We start from the raw sequence: 25,815 nt of genomic DNA, 5'->3' as shown, positions 1-25,815 counted from the left end.
GGAATAATTTATTGAAAAGTATTGTTATAACTTAAGGTCTTACGTTTTAATTAATTTTGTCTTGTCCACGATCAATATAACATTAATATTTATAATATAAGAAAGTATGACAAAAGTAGGAAATTACGGTTTTAATTAAATTCAAAATAAAGAATATTTTAGATTCTTAACAAATTGAATTTTGTTGGTAGTTTTGGAAGGAAGAGAGGAAATAACATGAATATACAAAAATTAAATTAAGGAAAAATGGTAATTTAAAACTAGTATTTAATTATATCGATTTTATGTAACTCAAAAATAAATAGGTTATCTTAGATACTTACTTGAAATGGCCACCTAATGCTCATTATAGCATTTTCAATTCATAATAAAATTTTCAAAATATTTTGACTTTTTTGAGTTGTATGAATATATGTTTTTAAATTCTTTTTTTTATTAATTTTGTTACAAATTTTTTCATTTAAAGTGGAATGAAATAATACAAGTACCTATTCATACTGTAAATAAATAATCTAAAAATATATAAACACAGTTTTTTATAGACATTTTTATTTTAAATTTGGACAAAATTAGATAATTAAATAAAGAATAACATTTTTAGTTATTTTTTCGTAATTTAAAACCATAGTTTGTGGGTATTTGAAATTTTTATTATATTTAATTAAATTGTATACACACAATGACAATTTAAAATGTAATGTTTATAGTAAAAATTAAATAATGCTATTGAATTATAAATAGTAAAATAAGTTACTTTTATAAAAATATAAAGATATCATAAAATATATATTTATACTATATAGTAATATGACAGACCATCTTCGCTCAGAATTGTTTTTCGTATCTATGAAATGGTTTATCATTGACTTAAAATTTAACACATACATTATACAATGACTTACTTCTCAATGACGAAGTTCACTTAACACTTACAGTACAACAGAGTAGTGACCTATTTCCACTATTTTTTTTTGTATACAACCGTAAATGTATTTATGTTTTATAAATTTCCATTATAAATATAATATAATTTCCATGGAAAAATTACATGTAATTGATTCGTTAAATTAGCTCAATAAGTTAATACATTTATCCCGTCAACCGTTCTAATAAAGTAGGGTTAAATTATAGGAATTGATTGATTTGAAGTTTGTATAGCTTGTACTTCAATATTTCTACGATTTCTTCAATTGAATATAGATAGGAAAATCATATAATAACTTATTAAATGAAATATTTTGAACTTTTGTAAGGTTTTTTGCTAGTTAACTATATTAATAGTGTAATATCAACATAGATATGATGATAAGTGATATAACACATACCTAAAAATTATTTTATTTTACCAATAATATACACTGTATACTATAATATGTATCCAGGGGCGGATCCAGACCAAGATAACAGGAAGGGCGATTTTTAAAGGGCGCACATTAATTTTGATACATGTTACTTTCCACAGTCTCGTACAGAACAAAAAAAAATATTTTTTATAGTAATAGTAATAAAAAATATATAAAATATAATATAATATATCACTATATTTTTGTAATCCTTGAAGTATAATTTTACGTCAATAACTTAAATCAGGGACTTAAACTATTTTTTTGAGAGAGAGAACGGGGGAGGGGGCGATCGCCCCAATCGCCCCCCTCTGGATCCGCCACTGTATGTGTCGTTTGTTTGTATATATAAAGTAAGGATACTTACATACGCCAAATAATATAATTATATTGTAGATTTACACCCATCACATCGTAGCAACTACTTGAATATGAATACTATAGGGACTGATAATATTTTATTTGCGTTTAATTCAACAGCCATTATAATTGGACACGTTCAACCCTCTGCCCCCTATAATGTTATAAGAAAACAATTTAGAAGCATATCGATTATTCGATACTATATGTTTATTCCATTCCACCCTAAAATCATTAAATTATATCGTCGTTTTGAGTGCACGTGTTAATTATAATAATTATAAAATAATATTATATTATTGAGTATATATATATTTATAGCTTTGTTTAAGTTTTATGAATATTATTCGTTGAATATTCCAGAATTCTGGTCAACGGAGATGTGTTCTGTGTATATATAAATATATATCTAGGGTTGGGAATGCAATGCCCAATAAAGCCCTAAAACATGCTTTAATGCCCTAAAAATTCTAAATAATTCACTAAAAAATGCAGGTAAATTGTTTTTATTTTTAATAAAGTTAGTATAAATAATTTTAAATAATATTTGATTAAATTAATTAAATTGAAATAAGTGATTAAAATAATTTTTGTATAGGCTAAATTTAAACTTGGATTTCTTTTAATCTGAAAAAACAATATTCCATATATCTTTTAAAACTTTTTTTATAGGTTACTATCGGTACATATAGGTAAAAATAGTATAAATTTATACAAAACCCGCGTTAGCGTGTAAAATCTTAAAATAAAATAACAAGTTTAAATTTTGCATCTAAAAACTCCAATAATGCACTAAAAACCCTATAATGCCCTAAAAAATAAAGAAAATTACATTAAATAAAAAATTGTCAATAAACGCAAAAAAATGCAAAATAAATTTTCTTATTCTTATTCAAAAGTATACGTTATGGTTTTGTCATCAGGCGAGCATCGTACAGCAACTTCTGGAGAAAAACGAAAAGTGCATCGAAATCCCAGCCCTACATATTATATCCCAAGTAAGTAACAATTTTCAATGATAAAGGTTGATAAATATTTAATTTTGATTTAACAGTTAATATTTATTTTTAAATATTTAGAAATTAATACTTGTAGTTCATTATTTAATAAATAATAATTATTACAATAATAATTTAAATTTATTTAATACGTTTTAGTTAAATGATAACTATTAAACTATAAATTAATAATAACTAATTATAACTAATAAACTATTAAATATATTGAATTTAATATACATTAAATATTTAACAATGATAAAAAATAAATATAATATATTAATAGTTAATAGAAATTTAATAAATAATTAAAAAAATATTTACAATATTGTATATAAATAATATTAAAAATTAATTATTCGATTAAAATTAAAATTACTATGTCTACCTATATACTTAGGCATGCGCACAGCTGTAGCGGTGCTATTAGACGGGTCATGGCCAGCTTTAAAAACTTATGGCCCGCTTGTTGGGCCGTCTAGAAATCTTGATTTAACACACGTACACGTTTGAATTGATACTTTCAAATATTATTACGTAAATATTTTTAAAAATTTATGTGTAATGCTAGGGTCTGGTTTTCAAATATAGATCCATTTCGTCAAAACTTATTTCGCCAAATTATACTAAAATAGAATTTTGTTTCATTTTTGTAAAAAAAATATTAATTCTTATTGTATCGCCATGTTCAAAATTATTATCATCATTTTAAATATTAAGTAAAATTATATACACAATACACATTCGTCAAAATTGTTAGTTTTAATTGAGATGGAAATCGTAGATAATTGCGTCTAGATATCCCATGATTGTTATTTTTCCATTTCCAAATGTAAATTAAAACATATTTTAGGTATTAATAAACACCTTTTATAGATATGTTATAGCCAAAAGTTTTTCTAATAGAAACAATCATATCAATTTTAAAGTCAATTTGAAGAAAATTTGGGCTAAATACTAAACAATTTTTTACAACAGCCATATTTTATTATTTAAAACATTCTTGAATAAGTTGCTGTACTTTTGTTCGGTAGCAATCATGGGCGTAGCGAGTGTGGGGCAGGGGGGAAAGTGCCCTCCCCTTGCATTTCAAACTAAATTATATTTCTTATACCACACGTTGTAATGCAACAGAAAATTCTAAGCAGATTTTGCGAAGACTAGACGATTGTCATTGTTATAATTTAAATATAATATTATAAATAAATACTTTAAAAAAAAATTGAGTTTTAATGATTTAAAGTTGGCTACGCCACTGCCCTCCCCTTTATTGAAATCTTAGCTATGCCCATGGTAGCAATGCATAATCTTTAAAATTAAATTAAATATAATTAATAATTATGTAATAAAGTCATAATAAATTACTTTTATAATAATAATTAGTAATTACCATGGTATCATTATTCTTACGACATAGCTGTGCAATGTATACATTTGAGTAAATAACTGAGGTACTGATTAAATGTTCCATCCGTAAAAATAATTTCACTTCTGCTCAGTCTTCTTAAAAATCCTTTTATTTAAAATATCACAAATTTGTTAATTTTCTACGTAGAGCCTATACCCATTCAAGATCTGATTAGTTAAAACCTGGGATTTTTTGGAAAAATGGGATTTTTTATCAATCCATTTACAACTTGTTTTTTTTTGTCGGTGAAATGGGATTCGGCGAAATGGGACGAAATAGGGTTTTTCATATCATATGCACGTTGCACAGTAAATTTAAAGTTACACAGACATATTATAACTGTAGGTTGTTTACAAATTATACATTTTATATTTTGTACCGTTCGCGGAAATGGTTATAATAATATGGTTATCATGGTATAAATTTAATTTTAGACATTTCTGAAAAATGACCATATAATATATGGGCTATGGACAATGAACAAATTATAACATGTAGCAATATTAGCGGCTATATAACACCTTTATGTGATTCGCCAGTCTGAAATGTCTACGCTACTTGAGGGTATCAATCAACAATCCATCGGTAATCGGTATAAGACATTGTAAAAAATTTAAATGTATAGTGTATACCACCAAGTGCTCTAATTCATCGCCGCCATTTAACTGGCCGTTGTTCATACGATGTGAATTTCGGTTCGTTATTTTCATTTTTCATCGCGATGTACCGTACTGTTGTCTGCGACTACTGTGATTATTATTTATTTTTTAATAATAAAATATTCCTGAGTGGCTGAGTTGCTGACACGTGGAAAATTGTCATCGACTTCAGGTTTTTTATAAATTTATAGTATCATTCTTGGGCCCGTTTCACAGCCTCGTGTTTTTCGATTTAAATCTAAGTTTGCGAGCATTCAAATTTTGCAAATTTTGACGTCGGCGTGTACGAACTTATACAGTATATAAATGGAAATCTCGCATATGATACGATACGGCTGTAAATCGGCCGTACATATTATATTAATAAGAATATTATAATACTTTTTATTTTGAAATATTTCTATTGTTAAGTTTCAAGACTTGTCTTTAAGTCTTTGGTTGACGCCCGATCTTTTTCTAACAATTTGAATTACCCTTCGCATATAGTGTTTTCTTATTTGGTTTTGTAAAGGTATGATGTATGAAACTATGAAAGTGTATGGGTGTTTTTACTGACATACATTAGTATTTACTTATTAAAAATGTATCTATTTTTCTATTTATACTATAGGAGCATTTTGTATAAGACAACTGAGCTGAACAATTGATCACTGAACTGTCTAAGCTGTAATAATTTTAAAACTAAAATGATTGAGTAATATTAATAAATAAAAATATGATATACACCTGAATTATATTAAAACAGTGTTAGATAAATATAAAGTAATATTAATTTACTATATTTTTGTTAAATACGTGTACTAAATATTGGTAAATCTTAAGGAATCTTAACTAAATATTAATTTACAATTACCACGTTTATATGCAGCAGTTAATGTGCATTAATTAAATGTGCATTGAGTTAGTCCGAGATAATTCTCACCTAACGGTGCATATTATAAACGCATTTTTAATTCGCGTTAAACTGATGTGCATTTATTATTTAATTCGATTCTTCAAATCTTTTTACTCTTTACTCTTACTCCGGGATTAAGAAATGTATGTAAACGCTTTAATGCAAATTAATATTTTAGCGGGAATTTTAAAATTTCGAATTATAAAATAAAATAATTATTTTGGTCATGGAATCCAAAGTATATAGCATGGACTAAAAAGCTTCGCATTAACTTTTAATTTTATTCAACATTTACTAATCTTGATATTTTAGATGCTGGAAACCCGCTGCTTAGTACGCATTAACTGCTGCATATAAACGTGGTGAGTATTAAGTAAATTAAATATAATTTTGGTTCATTTAATATTTATTTATTTACTTTAATATTGATAAATGTTAAGAAATGTATCCTTCATCAATATATCAATACATAATCAACGTATATATATTTTTTATGTTTAAAAATAAATATTTGCTCAACAGTTATTAACCGATAGTTTACTACTTGAGTATTACATTGTATTTTGTCACGCGCGCTATACACACACACTCGGTAAGAAATGCAAAGATGTAGGTGGCAGTGTTGTATTATCGTGCCGATTGTTCAAAAGTGATGGACCACGTTTGTGTGAGTACGCATAACAGTTTCATAACAAATTATGATAATATTACGAAATTTTGCAGTGTTATTGCACCATGTGAAAGAATCGATTCTGACGATGTCGTCGGTGTGAAAACCACACTACGCTGTCAGAAGTTTGTCGTATCCGCTTGTAAATATATTCATTTCTTATGTCTGCGGTTTGTGTATCAATCTATAGGAACCGTAAAATTCTTTCGGAAATTTAAATAATCGGTATAAATTGATAAATACAAACATCGGTAAATGGTTTTAATTTCAATGTGTTCAATAATATATCGGACGTTGTCGATTTTCGTGAAATAATATAACTAATAATATATAATATATATACTATAATATACTTTTAGGCTTTAATCCTATAATAGTATAAGTTGTAACAAGCTGCTATATGCGTTATGCAGTTTACATGTTTATCGACTATATTATAATGTTTTTATGCAGCGAAATTCTGTTTCGGCCGATATACATACGACGCAGCTTATACGGATAATATCTCATCATAATTTAGACCGAATTTCGAATACCATCTTGCACCCCTCGTCACCCCTTATATAGCCATATATAGGGTATAGGTAGGTATTATAATATATGTAATATGTATACAGTGTAAATTATTATCGTCTATAGACCGCCTCCCAGAAAACTCATCAATCATCATATCCTTCGACTATAGTTGCGGCCCTGTCGTTGTCATATTATATAATAATAATAATAATTATCGTCGTTTGTCCGGTCGGCGGTGATGCGCTATACCTTGAATACATTTTTCCGATTGTCTACAAATGGTTGTGGCAGTGCCATTGCGCTTCAGTGGCCCGTGATAGATTTGTTTGCCGAGATAAACTGCCGATGAGACGTTTTCACGCGTTTAAATTATACAATATGAGAGCAACAAGAATATTATGATCTCACGTGATTAGGAAACTAAAATATTAATTTACGTCTGTATTTTGCGGTAGGTTTTAACATCACATGTTTCGAAAATAAAAACGATAGCATGTTTAAAATTTTTCGGAATTACATGATTATGTTACAAATTATCCATTTTGGTATGTTTTGTTATTACTTTATTAACCAGTGATGTTAGTATGTAGGTAATTTCATAACAACAATCTTTTAATGATTGTTTTTGTTTACATATACATTGTTAGTTTATGATTAACTAAAAAATAAAAGTTTATTTAAAAATTAATATGTTTTTTACACATTAATGAGTAATTATTATTGAGAATAAGTTTATAAAGATTAAGAACAATCAATTAAATGTATTTTTAAACCAACTTTTATAATACCAATGAAAAAAATTAAGGTTGTATTTAGAATGAAAAATAAAATATTTAAATAATATACATTTTAGAAATTTACTCTTAGTAAGGCGGAAGAAAGCATTTGTAATGTTTGTAGTATACACTATTAGACCGACCGCTACACGCAGAAAATAGTATGAAAATATTGTTTTAAGAAGTAATTGTAATTAAATTAGTTACATAGGTAGATATTTAATTTTATATTAAACTGCATACATGTACCATGTACGTTATAAAATCAAAAGAGTAAAAGTGTAAATACACATATTATGTATTTAACTTCTATGTTTAAGTTGTTATTATTATTGTAATTAGTATACTTTGAAATAGTATTATTACGTGCTTTATTTAAATGAAAATAAAAATTGGTTTGGTTATGTTAATCCAGAAATAAATTAATTAAAAAAAGTGAAAAGTCAATAAAGATATAAATAATATAGGTATGTAATAAAATTTAATAATATAATATATTATAATATACCGTGTTCGAATTGGGAAAAATTAAGTAGAAGAGCTCAATCTAACACAAAAACTGCGTTCCAAGTGCACAATTACTTAACACAGACCCGTGAGGGGGCTTGCTCCCAATATCCTTCTCACCAACTTTACTTATATTTTGGATACCCCTTAGTTACACAGATGTTTAAATTTCAAATATAATATATTTTGATAGTAATACCTACGTCTTACATATTACAGTAAAAAAAAAAAATAATAATCAATATACATAATTTATTCAATATACTTAATAGATAAGAAAATTAACAATTATTGTTTTTGATATTAAACATCGTAAAATTTGTTATACAATTGATATAAATTGAAATTCAAATTTTAATAAAAATGATTTTGAACATAAGTTTGAGCCGTCTTCCTGTTCCAGTGAAAAAATATAGTTTGGGTACACAAAAAAAAGAAAAAAGTAGTTATATATTAATAAATATACAATACTTTTAGATGCCTATTCAGTTACATATTTACTCACATAATTGGTTATATTATATATTATAATTAGTTGAATATATTAAATTGGAAATTCAATATATTTTAATAATTATTTGTGAAATATTAGTATTTAAATTATTAATGTTTAATTAAAAAACGTTTACACTAAAAAATATTATTTTATCAAACAAGTTTTAAAAAAAATGTAAGTATTTTAGATTTTGGTGATGTTGTTTTTCATTCACCAATATCTTTTTGAAGTAATAATAGTCATATAATAGTTTTATAAGCTTGTGTAGTGATTGAAAATTTAACGCAGATGTGTGATATTGAGATTTTTAGAAATGAAAACGTGTTATATTAGTTATAAAACAAAATGGGAAAAAAATATAAATAATATTTTCATTCTTCATCAATTATAACTTTATTTATATTTTATTTTTAAAAATATTTATTTTGGTATGAAAAAAAAAGAAAAGTTTCGAAAGATCTCATTCTAAAAAATAATATTTGACCATATTGATGAACCTTAAAATTGTGATATCATAAAAAATAAGACAACTGTATATATTATCAAATTGTCCATTGTATTTTTGTTCAAACTAAAATAAAATCACATTATTATATAAATAACATACATGTATTGAATATCAAATACAAACAAAATGTCTAAATTGAATACATTTATATTTTTTTTAAATCTTATAACTAATTATAAAACATTACTTAATAAAAAAAATACATAAAACACATCTTTGTTAAGATTAAAGGTGTTATTTGTATCAATAAAATATCCTTTTGCTTGATTCTTTATAAGTTAAAGTCTAATATATAAAGTACCTAATATTTGTATTGGTTTTCTTATACGAGCGTTATTGAAAATAAGAATATAAATGCCACTAGTGTTTGGAAATAAGTAAAATTATTATTGCTTTCGACAATTGATATCCACGGAAAAAGAACGCCAAGATAATCAAAATCGTCAGATTATCAGGGAACTTTTATAGTTATAATAAATAAAATGAAAAAAAAACATGTGTACTTAAATTTACAGTTTGCTTATTTATTAATAATATATAAGCGTTTAATTTTCATTAATAGCTTTATAAAATATAATGTTATATGCAAGAAATTCTCTAAATTAAATATAATATGTAGGTTATAACTTTATGACTACATAGATGATTATTAATTGAATAATAAAATACCATATTAACGATAAGAATATCGCCCAAAACTAAGAAAAACATATTAAGGAATATTTCTAGAAAACCTAATGATAATTTAAAAAATATATATATATATTAAATATATACTTATATACTTATTAGTATATATTTAATATATCTATAGGCACGTATACAAAAAAAATTTGGGGGGGAGGGATTAAACCCTTGTATACGTGCCTGACCTACTTAATAGGTAATATATATTTATTCACTTATAGATGTGAGTAAACTGAGTCAGAAAGTTTTACTAGAATATATTTTAAGGTCTTTAAAAAAGCTCATAATAATTTATGAAAATGTAGAAATTATTTGTTATTTGTTAGCTATAATAATAGTAATTACTATTTTAGTATTTTATCAAGAATAAATAAATAAATATTAAGGGTTGTATAAAGGATACGATATTTTTAGGTTCAAGGTTTTTTATCAAAATTAGAATTTTGCCAATGTTTCCTGTGTGAATTTGAACAGTACACATATGAATAGGAACTGTGGAAATAATGGGAAAATTCCAATTTTGAGTACTGGTCCAACCATTGTTGCAGTTACATGACTTGTTAATTTCGTCCATCTTGCCATGGTGACATCGAATGTTAGATTGATACAAGGTATTAGTTTTTTTATTTTTACATTTTTTGTTTTCTGTTTCATTAAGTATACAATCAATGTCGGTTATTGATATCTTATCGGTTAATGATGTGCAATTATTGCTATAAGGATCATACACCTTAAATAAAATAAAAATAACTATAAGTTATTTACTTTATAAATATTTTGATTGCTTGTTATTGATATTCTATATGTATATTTTTTTCAATCGGTCTTTATTTTATATTGCCTCGAAAACTTGATCATTAGCAAATTTTTTTAATTTATCATATTATACATATTTATACTGCTAACAAGTTGCACAAATATTTTATTCAGTGTCAAAACTAGGTATTTGTTAATTGGATTAGGTAAAAATATATCAGTATAGATAAAATAATAATAATAATAATAATAATAATAATAATAATAATAATAACAATAACAATATATTTTATTTAATCAAACAGATTAGTCCGGACACCAGTTAAGACTTTATGGTCTTAAATTGATCTATTGGCATTTTCAGTAGTTACAGGACTGGTCATAACATTAAATGTAATACTTAATGAAAAAGTAAAAATAACAATACATTTTGAAATTATAAAAGAAATGAAAAATTGAAGTGTTTACCTATTGTTCTATGTATAGATTATTGTTTTTTATAGTTCAACTAATTATATAAATAATAATTGTAAATCGATATACCTTATTTAATTTTAATGTTCATCAGATGATATGATAAATTTGTTATGTATAAATTGGTTTATTTAGAACTCTATAGTCATTAATGGTAGGAATTATTGTTTATAAGCTTGGAATATAAATATCATGTTTATACTAGATAATTTGCAATTTTTATCTTTTATTAAGAAAGAATATAAAATGTATTTTGTTGATATTTATTAATAATGTACTTTGAGGTATAATTATTTTTAATGTAATTACTATGTTTGATGAATTTTCCTTGTTTGATATTCCATTGCATATTGGAATAGATACACATTGTCGTTTAATAGTGTCGAAAAAACTCCTGGAACCTTGATATTTCATGTGGCAATTTACTGGCGCGCATAAATCTAATGGATCTTCATCTGGAGATTCGCATAATGTGTAATTGCTTACAAAAGTTAGCATATCTAAAACGTATATTTATTTAAACATGTATATATTAAAAATAATTTTTATACAATAGTGAATGGATTAATTAATTTTTAAGTAATATATTACATTTATTTCTCTGAGATATCTATCATTATTAATTATAAGCTTAAAAATATACAAATATATATAAATATTAAAATTTTAATATATACATAATACATAAATAGTATATAAACAAAATAATGTACAAGATTTATTTAATAAACAGCTGAAAGTAAATAATAATAGATTTATAGTTTATAGTTTTAGATTTTGAATGGAGCGATGAATTTATTGGTTTTATAATGGTGTATTTTTTTTATTTCTATGGAAACATGATGAGCATTTAAGACTAATAATTTTTCAATTTTCAGCTTTGAAGATGGTTCTTTTTTTGAATTATTAATATATAAATTCATAACAGGAAATAAATGGTAATTAAATATGAAATAATGTAATAATAATTATTATATAATACATACAATTTGTTTTAGGCAAAAATTACCTAAACCTATCGTATTATTATTAAAATTACTAATAGGAGTATAAATATATAATAAAATATTCTTATAAATTATGACAAACCATATCCGTTCGGAAAAGTTTTTTGTTTGTAATGATTATGCATCATTGAATGAAAATTTAACACATCTATTACTGTGACTTATTCAGTGTTGAAGCAAGGGTTTTGCTTTAAAGGTTTGATAATTTGTTATAAAAGGAAAGCCTAACTAAGATTCTTCGTAAGTTTGCTATGCTGATGTCGTATGTATATAACATTTAAGTCTTTTTTAAGATATTCAAAAAACACTAAAAACATCAATTTTTTATAAAATTTCAGAATGTGCTGAACCTGAATTCTCCACGAACGTGTAACCATTGATATGCTACTGAGTACAGTCAACATCTACTATACAGCAGAGCAACTTTCCTGGTTTTGTTCTTTTTAATATTAATAATATAAAGTTTTATGCATAGAATTACAATTAAATTAATATCAAACTTAGCCTCTAAACTAAAAATATATTTATATAAACTTATTTAATTCAGCTATTAAAATGTGGTTTATATTAGTTAAAATCTAGTCTGATAATATATAAATTCTGAACACTTACTTGTTTGTAACGAAATAATATCTTCTATTTTTTTAGTTGTATCGAATGGTATAATTTGTATATATCTCGATATTTTCGTTTGATTTTTGTATATGGTTATGTCTACGTTACATTCACCTTTGCGGTTATACGGGTACTGAAAAAATAACATGATCATATTTTAAATTGATTAAATGATAGTGGAAATTAACTAAAATGAAATTATTTTACTTGGACCTCATTTTTTTTTCTATCTGACAAGTAATAACATACGAATACAATTAATATTTTTAAAAAACTACCTAATTTGTTAATTTAACAACAAATCGTTAAAGGATCGTATGTAAGCATTGGATTTCACTTTTATTAGATAAACCAAAAAATTTACAGAAAGCATATTTTTTGAATAATGTAAGTATATTGTATAGTATAGTATTAAACATACTATAAAAAAAAATTATCAATAAAACGTAAAATGTTGTTTTTAAATACGATTAAAAAATGTCATTTATTAAATCTATATAATTTTAAACTCAATAATATTTTAAAAATCTTATTGATAAAATGTATAGCGTAAAAAAATATGCTGGATAAACGTTTTACATGGACATATTGAATATTTTTATGGGGATTTTTTTTTTTGAAAACCCTTTTTGAAGGAACTACAATTTTTTATACGATACATCTATAGATTTGCAACTGAATACATTTTATATTTCAAAAAGATTAATTTTGGAGTGAAAATAGAAAAACAGCAAAAACTGCTAACAAAAATAAGAATACACATATGTTTTAACAACTCCTCAACCATTGTCTGGTAAACCAACTTCCACTAAAAATTATTTTTCGAATGTAATGATATATCATGTATAATCCAAAGACATCAGTGACCTATCCAATATACTTATTTTTCTTAACGTGTTTGCGTTGAGTCAAGCTCTACTTACCGATAAATGTTAAGATTTTATCTTGAAGTGGTTATTTTCTTAAATTAAAAAATAAAAATTTCGTGTTCAAATTTAAATCTAAAAATTTGGATTACCTCTTAAGACTGTTTTAAGTTGCTAATAAGTAATAACCATTCATTTTATTAATAAATGATACTTCTACATTTATTTTAAGTGATACTATCTACTGTTTACTTACGGCATTAGGATAAATGAGTGTATAATTAGCTTTACTGGCTCCTTCCAACTGTTTTTGCGATCCATCAAATTGCAAATGCTGGTAATGTTTATATAATATTAAAACACTATTATAAATTATTATATAATTATTAATTTATGCGTTATGCCATTAAAATAATTAAACACATTTATTATGTAATAGCTTATAATAAAAAAAAAACATAAATCCTTTCTATATAAGATAATTTTTAAAAATTAAATTAAAAATGCTATTTTAGAATATAATAATATGAATTATTTTTAATTTTTTTTTTTACTCAATATTTTTAAATATTTTAAATTAATAATCCTGCATTTTCACGATATTATTGAATAGTTTTTTGTTTTTAAAATTTTACTTTTTTGTGGATATATTATGGTTTTACATTTTAACTATTCTTTATTTTATAACATTCTTTTTAATATTTTAGAAGTACAATTTTATAAACAATTTATGTTATTAATGAACTATAATTGTTAAAAGTTGTTAACTAGTCATTTATGTAAATTTTTAAGCTTATAATAAAAGTATGTAAATTAGAGGGTATGTTATTTCAGGGTTTATTTGTTAGTGCAAAAATATTTGATTTAAAAATTTTATTAAATTAATAACAAGCTACATGATACACAATATATACGATATTGTTTATGCAAGTAGTATGTAGACAATGGGATTTAAAAAGTAAATATATAACTAGGAATGCAATTTTTAGATTATATTTTTATTTTCGATACTTGATGGAAAAGTATAAGTTTTTGTGATTTAACGATCATAGGTTTTTAAAATAACTACATCAAAGTGTAATCCATAAGACCTAGATGGTTTATCTCTCAATGGTTTTACATTTTGTTAATGTATTAACATTTTAGTTTGTGTCCCGTGGTTTTAGTTTATGTAACGGTAACTATGTTAACTATGTGCTAAATTATATTTTTATTATTAAATATTACATTTATATTAATATAGATATTACTAGCTCTTGTGAATTTTGTCTCGGTGGTGACTAATGGTTCATTGTCGGATCACAGCGAAAATGAATTTAATATATAATAAAGAAATAAAAAATATTGACTTTATATCAGATTTAAAACATTTATTTCAGTTCTTTTGTTTTATTTTTGGAAGGCCAAAGAAGATATTTCACGAAACATTGATACGAATACACATCATGCACTTGTTTCAAATGATGTATTTGAGAGGAATTTTATTATATTTAGTAGATGGACAGGTGTGTACAAAATACAAATACAACAAGGTGAGAAAATTGGAATTGTATAATTTAATGTATTTGTAAATATAAATATGATTTGTTTCAACTCAATTTAATATAATATAACGATTTAACTTTTACTTAATTGGTGTACGTTATAAGAAATCAATTATTAATTACATCGCAATCTTTGTCATAACTCGTAAAAAGTTGTTCACAGCATTTTATCATCTTGATGGACACCACAACTGGAATATCACCATCATTTATTAAGGTTACATCTATGGAGATATTTAATATTACATTTTGTTTATAGTAGAAACTATAACTGAAATACGAAAATACTTACAAAGTATAAAAACTTCATCAAACCAGTTTACAGGATAATTTCCATAATCCTAAAAAAGTTAGTTTCTAAGGTAAGAAAAATATTGTTTATTTAAGTGTTATTTTAAGATTCTTAAAAACAGAAAATGTACTATAATTAACTGCAGTTAATTATATTAATTTAAGGAGCATAATATTATTATTTATTATTAATAATCGACCATGAGTGATTATTTTTTTTAACGTATAGATTAAAACTTACTTGTAAATAAATATTTTTGGTTAAATAATTTGCACGACATACTGTAAACGCGATTAATGTAGCATAAATCTTAAAAATGTGTATAGCACAAAACTTGTTATACATTTTTTTAAGATTAATTGTGATTCGATATTACTTTTTCAATATTACTGAATGTTAAATGTAGATAGTAAGAACACTAATAAGCAGCTATTGAATTATTGCTATGGTAGCTATTCAATACTATTTTGAAGTACATAAATATCATTAAATTATTTTATTAATTTTATTAATTATATATATTAAGCACGTTAATAATATCTATAAATTGTTCACTTTTAATGAAAAAAAAAAAAACTATATTTTAATAATAAAATTATGACATGATTATTCAAATTTATATCCATTATAAAGTAAACTAAATAGAAATTATTAGAAGAAAGAAAAAAGAAAAAATATTTAAAATCTAAATGTATATTAAAGTTGTTTTTTGAATTAATAATGAAATCAAAATCCAACAAAATAACATTTTATCACTAAAACATAAAAATTATATACTTCTGATAGTTTTAGAATAAATAAAATTATTTACTTGTTCTAAAAATTGATTGAAGAAATAGAAACATATTTTGAGGCACCTGTGGATTTTACAGATAGCATGCGCCAACAGAACTGCGCCTTTCCCTCTACTCCAACCCTTTTCTCTTTAGTAGTGCTCTGGGTGTTGGTGCCACGAATTTTTCAGTCGTTGCATGCAGTCACGTCTCTCCGGGGGTCCGACCGTAAATCAAAATATTCGTTCGTTAGACAAATAGTTTTTGATACGATTTAAACGGAATACATATAGAATACTTATGTCGAATATTAATTTTTTTTTATTAATTTGTAGTGAAACGAACGTATTATTAGTTTGAATGTTTCCAAATTGTGTAATGTTACATCTTGTTAAATTTATAACAGATATCAAAATATCTTATATGAAAAGATTTCAAAAATAAACTTTCATATTTAGGTAAGAAATTAGTTAAAATTAATAATTTTAAGTATAATTAAGATATATTAATTTAGTATTTATACACTTTCCTGAAATTAATATTAAATTAAGTCTATGGAAATCACATAATATATTCTTATATACTGTGAACCATACTATTAGTTCTGCCAACTCGGTAACTACATTATTATTAGCATTATTCATATTAAAAACAGCAATCAAATGATATTGAAGGTTTATTATATTGCTTAAAAAGATATGCATATACAATTTCAAATAATCTATCAACATTTTGTTTTCTACGTTAAATCTATTCGAAATTTCAAACTATTTTATTTATGTTACCTTATTTGTAATTGATTACTAATTACTATTTAAACATTACCGTTGATAAGTACATTTTTTTCATTGATCTACTTGTAAAATTTAAGGAAGTGTAATTTGTTTTATAGTGTAGATATCTAATAGTTTTTGAATATATACTTTATCGTTAGGTTATTGTCAAATTCAATTTATTTTTATTGTGTTGTTTTTATATTAATAATATAATATGTAACTGCGAGTACGTTTTCTACAACCGATTATTTTTAATTAATTTATAATTAATTGATTTCCTTTCATGAAGTGATGTGAGAAATTTAATTTTTTTTAAGGGGGTTTTTTATCGCTATTAATTTCATAATTTATTTGACAAATTATTTGAATACAATGTGTTGTTTATTAATTTCTTTAATTTCGTGATATTTTATAATTGTTAGTACTTTTTTCATTTTTTTTTTTTTAGTACATGTAAATGTATGTAGTCAATTGAATTACGTTGATTATTCTAGGTTATAATTTTTATGAATAATTTATAATATATAATTATGTAATGTATATTTTAACATTATATTTTTAAGATAAAAGTAAAAAACTTATCAGGATTTTTACGGTAATACAAACACTTAATAAAATAATTTTATAACTGTTGTTCAACGGGGGATTAAAAAAAATGCAAATCATAATTTGTTAAAAATATTACTAATACTAGTAAATGATTAATGACTAATTTTTATTATCTTTATAAAGCTTCATAATTTTAAAACTATTGTCATATTTAAATCACATTTTAACATTATACATTTATGTCAACGATAGTAAAATTTAAATAACATTATTAAATGCATACAGAGCTCAAATTAAGAACAATTAAGAACTTAATAATATGGGCCCGGAGCAATATACTTTTAGGGATCTTCCGACTTTTAATATTTGTTAAATGTAATTTAAAAAGTACAGTGAACATTAAAATAACATGATTGCATTAGTGAACAGAAATTTTATTTATAAGACATAAATTAGTTTTTAATGTTTGTACAATATTTAAATATAATTATTAACTATTTATAGATAGTTATAATATAATAATGTCAATACAAATGAAAAATATTAATTAATATTTACTGATAAACATCATGCAAACGTCTAACTAAAGCAATAATATTATAAAATTGCACAGTGCCACTTTGATATTTAATCATCAAAAGGGGTTCAGGGCTCCAAATAATATTGGGTCCTGGTCCCTAATCCCCTAAGTTGGGCTCTGAGTGCATAGCACTATGCAGTTGTATATGTTATATACTGTATATATATATTATGTACACATTGTACACACTATATAACATGGTCACTCAAAAATTGAAAAATTATAAAAATGATTTTAGATGAATATTATTATATAGGTTTATGAAAAATATTATGATATGCAAATATTTCAATTGTTAAAGGTTTTTTATGTTGGTTTATATTTTGAATAATATATAGCATATTAGTAATTAATGTGGTTCATTTTAATTTTCAACTACAAGAATATTGTTTATTAAACGTATAGTTTCGTTCTAATATAATATAATGTAATATAATGTTACTAAGATAAGCATTTTCCCTTAATAAATCTTAATATACTTTTTGTGCAGTTTACGAAGTTTATCATGTTTGCATTTATCCTAAAGGTCTACTTATGATGGCAACGAAACCACTTTGTTCATAATTTAAGTATTTATCGCAAATGAAAATATTTATTGGGTTATAATGGCTTTTTTTGAGAAATATTTACAATATTTGATGAATAGATTTTGTAAAATTTTTTAAATAGATATCACAATAATAGACTACCCCTCCCCCTTATGACATTTTTAGTTTCGTTAGTGACACGTTATATCAACACAAGCAGAGTTGTAAACAAAGTGTGGTGTTGGACATAATATGCGTATGACTGGCTTTATTTGGCTGTCAGCTCCGCCACCACATGTTAGTGTGTGAGGACTTTAACACGAGAAAACGGTGAAAATGTTATGGTACAAGGGTGAGATGATTTATAATAAATTTGTTTGACTCTTTGTGACGGGAGTAGTGAAATAATAGATAGTCTATAAGTTAGGTGCCATTAAAAACAAAATATGCTCTGTTTTTTTTTTGTGTCTACTTATAATTTAATGTTTTTAGAAGTAGAATTATGGTTTTATTTAATAGGTTAACTAAAAATAAACTTTTAACATACCTTGTTGAAATAGATGAAATTATTTAGTTTTACTTTACATTTAAAGTTTATTGTTATATGATGGACAATGTAATGTCAATACGTACCATAGTTTTTAATTAGATGTTGTAATTTTTAGACTTTTATTTTAAATATTAAATTAATTATTGTCAATATTGATAAACATATTTTACTTGTTAATATTTTAGAAAATACATTATTTAAAGAGTATTATATTTTTTATGATAAACTTTGCTTATATCATCATGTTAGTCGCAGGAAACCATTATAGGTAGGAGTAAGACATATAGTGTAAAAAATAATAATATAGTATCTAAAATAAAATATTATATTTTAGTGATTTAAAATTGTATGTAAAAAACTATAAGCGAATAAAAATGTATTTACTCGGAAAAATTCCAAAATAAGTTTTGTTACTTAACAAAACACAATTTGGTTTATTTTCACATGAAATGTTTCCATGTAATTAACTGCTTAAAAATTATTTTAGTCCATCGGCAAGTGCGTTTATTGTTGCAATTTGTCTTACAATGATATCGCTAATATATATCCCTAGAAATTCATATCATATTACCAAACGCATAAGATCGAAACTCGATTAAAAATTTTATTACACCTTCTTATCAACATATATTTTAATAAATACATTTTATATGCTATTTGAAAGTTATTAAGTAATAATTAGAGTATTATAAAATATAGTTAGAGGGGGTATCGCACGACAAAGTTAATACAATTCAATTAAATTACTATAGTTAAATTCGATAATAAACACGATAATGACACATCATGACAAATATACATTACACCTATATTTTGCATTCATTAATTTGTCATGCTAAAGAATAACGATAACATCTGATGAATTAAGATATTATCAACATTGTTAGTTTAATATAATACTAATTAACGCTATTCACGATAATTATTATTTTTTCAAAAGCACATATCGTAAATAATATTGCTCTTTGATTTAACATAATATATCTATCGTTAACATAATATACACATCGTAAGCATATAGAGTAACAGAGAATATATTATATTTTTTAAATGAAACTAATGCAAGTTCAATTAACCTATCATTGAGAACTCCTATATTAAATTTAAAAAAAAGAAAATATTTCTTATTAAATAATGATAATAACGTTTCTTTACTTGACTGAAATGATAAATTACAAATGTACTTATTTACCTTTTATTTTGAATATTTATTTTTAAATATATTTAATGTAACACTTCTTTGTATTATTATGAAAATATATTATAACATGACAATAGTTTATATATACCTATATATAGATATAGATATGTTGTATAAGATGTAAGAGTCTAAAATATTTTTATCATTTATTTATTACACGTAAAACTGTTTTTTTATCTGACATTATTCAGGAATAATTTATATTTTACCTTTTGCTAAGTCATCTAACTATAATTGTAGTTTTCCTATAAATATTAGGTGTATTTCAAACGCGCAATTGAAGGCTGAACACATTTCAGATCAGATATCAAGTGAAAAATCACATACTGAGAATACTACTCTTAAAATCCTATACTAATAGTCTTTTTTCTATGAGAACGAAACAAAAAAACATGTTATTTATACTCGTTTATCAGCGAAGATGAACCTTCATGACAGCACTCAATGCAATCGATTTTACTCAAACTGTTTTTTTTTTATTTATTTTTTACTTCAAAAATATTATTTCCGTAAACAAACCTAGTGGGTCAATCGATTCTCAATTTATCATTTGTAGCAAAAAGAGATAGTTTCTCAATTAGAGGACTTAAATTATATAAAAACTTGCATACAAAACATAGAAACAATAAAATAAACGTGTGATCGAGTAATTAAATATTACGTATGTTATGATTTAGATTATTTTAAATGTTATAAAATTATTTTTAAAGATTAGTGTGTTTATTTTCATAATGTTTTTAGACGTATAGTATTATTTTTAAATTAAAATATAAGTTTACTATAATAATTTTAAATATTTTAAATATATAGTATAGGTATATAAATATAAATAATACAATTATGGTGTTAAATAAATTTAACTATAAACTAAATAACAATGTATTTGAATGAATAATAAACTTAATGACGAAGTAACGTAATATTGAATATAATTAGTAATACCTAATAAATGTTTGAAACTTGAAAACTGAAACATGATCCATATATTTGAAGGACATCGTTGACATAATTGAAAATATTTAGATATATATATATATATATATATATATTTGAATATATTCAAGAGATTGCTTAGACCATTTAATTTCCTTTTTATTCACCACTAAAATTAACGTTGTGTTTTCGATATACTACGAAACACTGCCTACTACTAGTTCCCATAAATCCATATTTATGGTTGTCTAATAGTGTTGCTTTGTTGCTTAAATTTTTCAGACTTCCAATATAAGAATTAATTAATTTTTGATATTGTAATCTTTAGTTTAATATTAAACAAAAGTTGTAATAGCTTACATATTGTATATATTTTTACTAAAACCATACTAAAATAAATTGAAAAGGTTTAAACAACGTATTAAGAGGATGCCACACTCGCATTTGTTGTCTTTGTCTTACATACATATAACATAGAAAAATTGCGTTTAGCAAAATTAGTTTTATGCTGTTAGCTTTAAGCTTCAATATAAGAGTCAATTTACCTATTACCAAACTTAAGACAATAATATATTATTAAAGGAATCTCGTAGGTTTTTTTTTATTGATGTTTCAATTTTTAAGTGAGTAATAGTTATGTAAGATATTAAAATTTGAATTCCGAGTAACGCTCTTAAAAATTAAAATATTAATAAAACCCTACGAGATGCCCTATATTGAGTAAAAATGTGTAATAATCTCTTTAATGTTATAAAATTATATTTTTATTTATAATATATGTAATTAAAGATTATTTTGATCGGATGTTATGAAAGAAGTAGTTAGGTAATATATTCAAATCTGCTTAAATATGCATAGGTTCTAAATAAATAATTGAGTATAAATGACTTATATATTTTTATAGGTATACAAGCGTTATACATACATATTATAGACAATTAAACTATACTTAGTGAATATTTGTAATAGAGTATTGATCGTTGATTAAACATAATAATACTTCAAATCCAAATAAAATAAATCTACGTGATTCAATGATGATATAACCTCTGAATATAGTTATTTATATAGTTACGTATAATAGGAGTTAAAAATATAATATTTGGTATAAAAACTATTATAAATGTGTATGTTTAAAGTGTTAAGCTAGATACCTATTATTTAATGAGTTAATTAAACATACATTTTATTTTTAATTTGATTGTTTTGGTATATGATTACAAACCATTGTAAATAGAAACTTTATTTTTTAAATTTCAATGAATATAATACAACGTATCTGTTTAATTACTTAGAGATATTTCGTTTTAATTTGTAATTATAGTTTTTTTTTTGAATTGAATCATCATGTACCGTGAAATTTGTTCAAAGATATGTTTTTAATATTATTTGAGATATATTTGTATATATTATATCGCGTGCAATTTTTTTATTATACATTAAAATCGACCTTGGTTGTTGAAAGTTTTAATGTATTCTCAATATCATATAAGTTATTATCACATAGTCATCAGATAGTCATCAGCGTCATAAAATTTTAGTTAAAAATGTATGAAAATCCATACTTCAAGTGCGTATTAGGGGTTGCTATGGATGATGTCATATTATTATTATTATTATTAACAAGTAGGGATAGTATGTCGTCATTGAACAAGACATGTACAATAAATTAATATGACATCCATTGCTTGGAAACATATTATACATCTAAGGTATTATAAGACTATTATTATAATTTATGATAGATAGCCAAACGACTAGGAATTCTTTTATTAATGCTGCTACCCTTTATTTTCTTCCTTTCTATATTTTCCTACAAAACCTTTAATAAACGTGCTTCTTTGCGCTTATTGAAGAATGACTTTATTAATAATACATGCTGATATTTTTTATACCTGATTACGTATGCCCAAATAAGTTTACATTATTCTTGGTGATAAAAGTAGAAATAAATATACTTTTTAGCATTTCAAATTTGTTAACACGGTGGTGTTGAAACGTGGTTATTTCATGGATGCCGAAAGGCAATATGTATGGTTGTTAGAACGTGTTTTTTTGCTTCTATTTATGTTTTGGAACATTTACGTACCTATCCACTAGCATGGGTAGTACTTTGTCATCGGATGTGTGTGAAACTTTATTTTCTGAAACATTAGATGGGTTCTAATGTTTTAGCTGTTCTGTCATTCGAGTAACGTTCGTATTTGAGAACGCAATGAATAGAGACGAAGAATTGAGTTAGATGGATCAATGTAAGGTAGAAAAATATAGACATATATATTATATACAGTTCAACATATATATAGTTTATTAATATGTTTTGGTACTTAAAAATATTTGGTGTAATGTACAAGGGAATCGATTTTAAAACCATTAACTGCATTTGTTACACAAAGTGTACAATGTTTTGGATATAATATTGAATATAATTTTAATAGAACATTTTAAAATAATTTAAAATTTTCAAACTAGAGTTAAAGTAGAATTAATTATGAGTATAATAATTTTGTTTAAAAGAACAGAGAAAAAATGAATGAAAAAAAAAATATAAGAAAATTATAAAAGTTTTTAATTTAGTTAAGCAATCCATCAATTAATTTGATTTTCTCACTATATGAGTTTTATTAAACACGTTAACACTCTGGTGCATTAAGTACTTGTGTATTTGAGTTTTGACAAATTATCGAAGCATATTAAAATAAAATTAATACATTTTTCTGAAAAATAAATGAAAAATATTATTTTTTGTTGTATAGAATATATAATATTGTTTATATATTATGAAGTTTTTAAAATTTTAAATGTTCATAGTTAAAGTGCTTCATTAAGAAAAAAAACTCTACTTCGGTCTAAAAATAATAAAGCATTTTCATTTAGATAAGCAAACAACAGACTATTAGTTTCTACAAATGACATTAGAAAATACTGTTGATTAACTACTCGATTACAGACGTAAGGCTAAATTCGTTTATTACATGTATTTTGTTTTTGGTTGTATAAACGAGATAATATACTTTTAGAATTTGGAAAGTTTTGCTAAATTAAATGTTTAGATAATAAAATTAATTTATTATAGACAATTTGTTACTTTCCCTCAACTTAATATGCATACTTCTAGCTCCCTTTTCAGAAACTAATAATCTATTAATTCATTTTTTTTGAGTTTATCAGATTTATTTTATAAAATGTAAATATACTTATATAATGTTAAATGTAAATTATAAATTATGAACAACGATAACCATACTGATGTGTGTATTAATAATAATAACAATAAAAAGCATAATATGCTTAAACATGGTAATATTAAATTATTATTCATATCTACAAATATAATTAGTGTATAACATTCAAAAATTTACCAAAGTTGAACATTGTTATACTACATCAATGGTTTTGCTGTAATTAGTAGATTAAGGGTGAAGTTAACATAAAACATTTATTATATTACAATGTACGTAAATCCCATACTATATTTTGTGAAAAGTGAATTCCAAATTATAACATGAAAAATGTACTCATTTTTCATAAATTGTTTAAAGTTGAGGATTATAAATATTTAAAGTACCAGCATATAACAATGCACTAATGTCTTATTTTGCATCCATATCAGCACACATTATTACATATTTTATAACAATTGTATTTTGACGTATAATAATGTTTTTTCTATATTTAATTGATTATGTAAGTTATGATGATTTTAATAAACTATTAATAACTTTTATAAGCAATTTAGCTATAATTAATAATCGATTTTCAAAAATATTTTTCGATACTGACGAGTACTCATTTTAAGTAATATATTTTTTATTACCAAATATTTAGTACCATATCAACTCAAAATTCGTAAACGATATTTATAAATTATGCATATTAACTAATGACGGAATTCAATGTGATTTAGCGAAGTTATTATTCACATATGTTGTTATATTATTTAAAGATAAAAATGGTTTATATGCTACGCATGCAGTGATAATAAATTTGTGTCACTGAGTTAATGTACTAAGAAAAATACCGTAAGTGTTGATAATATTTCCAAATCAAATATGGATGAATGGAGTAACCGAAAAATGAGTTAAGCCCACGGGATTATAAGTAACAAAATACCTATGCTGAAAATGTATTTTACGTGGACGCAAAACTCACAAAATAAAAGTACACATACATACATACATATATATATATATATATACACATCTATATATGTATATAAAATGATAACTCACAAAGGAAATTTTCTTCTCGAGTAGACTACATTCAATCACTAAACCGGCCTAATGTAAAATTGATTTTTCGTTAATGTTCGCAAAAATTAATATTATTCTACATGGATATTTATATTTAATGTGATAAATATAATTCTAATTTTTCATAACGCTAGGATTTGTATGCAATAAAAAATTGTAAAATATGCAAGACTATGAATTTAAATTGTTATAAGATAAATACAAAAATATAGTTACAAAAAAAATATTTATTTATTGAAATATGTCAGTGATTAGCTGTTGGTCTTAATATAATATGATTGAGAAATAAAATAAAA

At 23.8% G+C, this 25,815-nt stretch overlaps 1 protein-coding gene across 1 annotated transcript; it reads right to left on the bottom strand.

The window, feature by feature from the left end:
• Positions 1-9,756: 9,756 nt before the first annotated feature.
• LOC113560340 lies at positions 9,757-15,722 on the bottom strand. Its single transcript, XM_026966160.1, has 8 exons — positions 15,618-15,722; positions 15,378-15,426; positions 15,209-15,309; positions 13,798-13,875; positions 12,673-12,808; positions 11,363-11,553; positions 10,227-10,553; positions 9,757-9,834 (listed from the first exon to the last, which is right to left on the bottom strand). Exons 1-8 carry the CDS (start codon positions 15,720-15,722, stop codon positions 9,757-9,759), a joined length of 1,065 nt encoding a protein of 354 aa, XP_026821961.1.
• Positions 15,723-25,815: the final 10,093 nt, after the last annotated feature.

This window comes from Rhopalosiphum maidis, chromosome 1 (genome assembly GCF_003676215.2).
Source record: "Rhopalosiphum maidis isolate BTI-1 chromosome 1, ASM367621v3, whole genome shotgun sequence".
NCBI classification, from domain to species: Eukaryota; Metazoa; Arthropoda; class Insecta; order Hemiptera; family Aphididae; genus Rhopalosiphum; species Rhopalosiphum maidis.
Note: the sequence above shows the minus strand (reverse complement) of the source record. Positions and strands in the feature narration are given on the sequence as shown.

What these genes read in the sequence shown, in the direction of transcription:
- LOC113560340 (XM_026966160.1), bottom strand. Translation starts at nt 15,722, where the DNA reads ATGTATAACAAGTTTTGTGCTATACACATTTTTAAGATTTATGCTACA. An exon ending in CCAAAAATATTTATTTACAA is followed by an intron (nt 15,427 to 15,617) that starts GTAAGTTTTAAT and finishes TAACTTTTTTAG; the next exon opens with GATTATGGAAATTATCCTGT. An exon ending in CACTCATTTATCCTAATGCC is followed by an intron (nt 12,809 to 13,797) that starts GTAAGTAAACAG and finishes TTATTTTTTCAG; the next exon opens with TACCCGTATAACCGCAAAGG.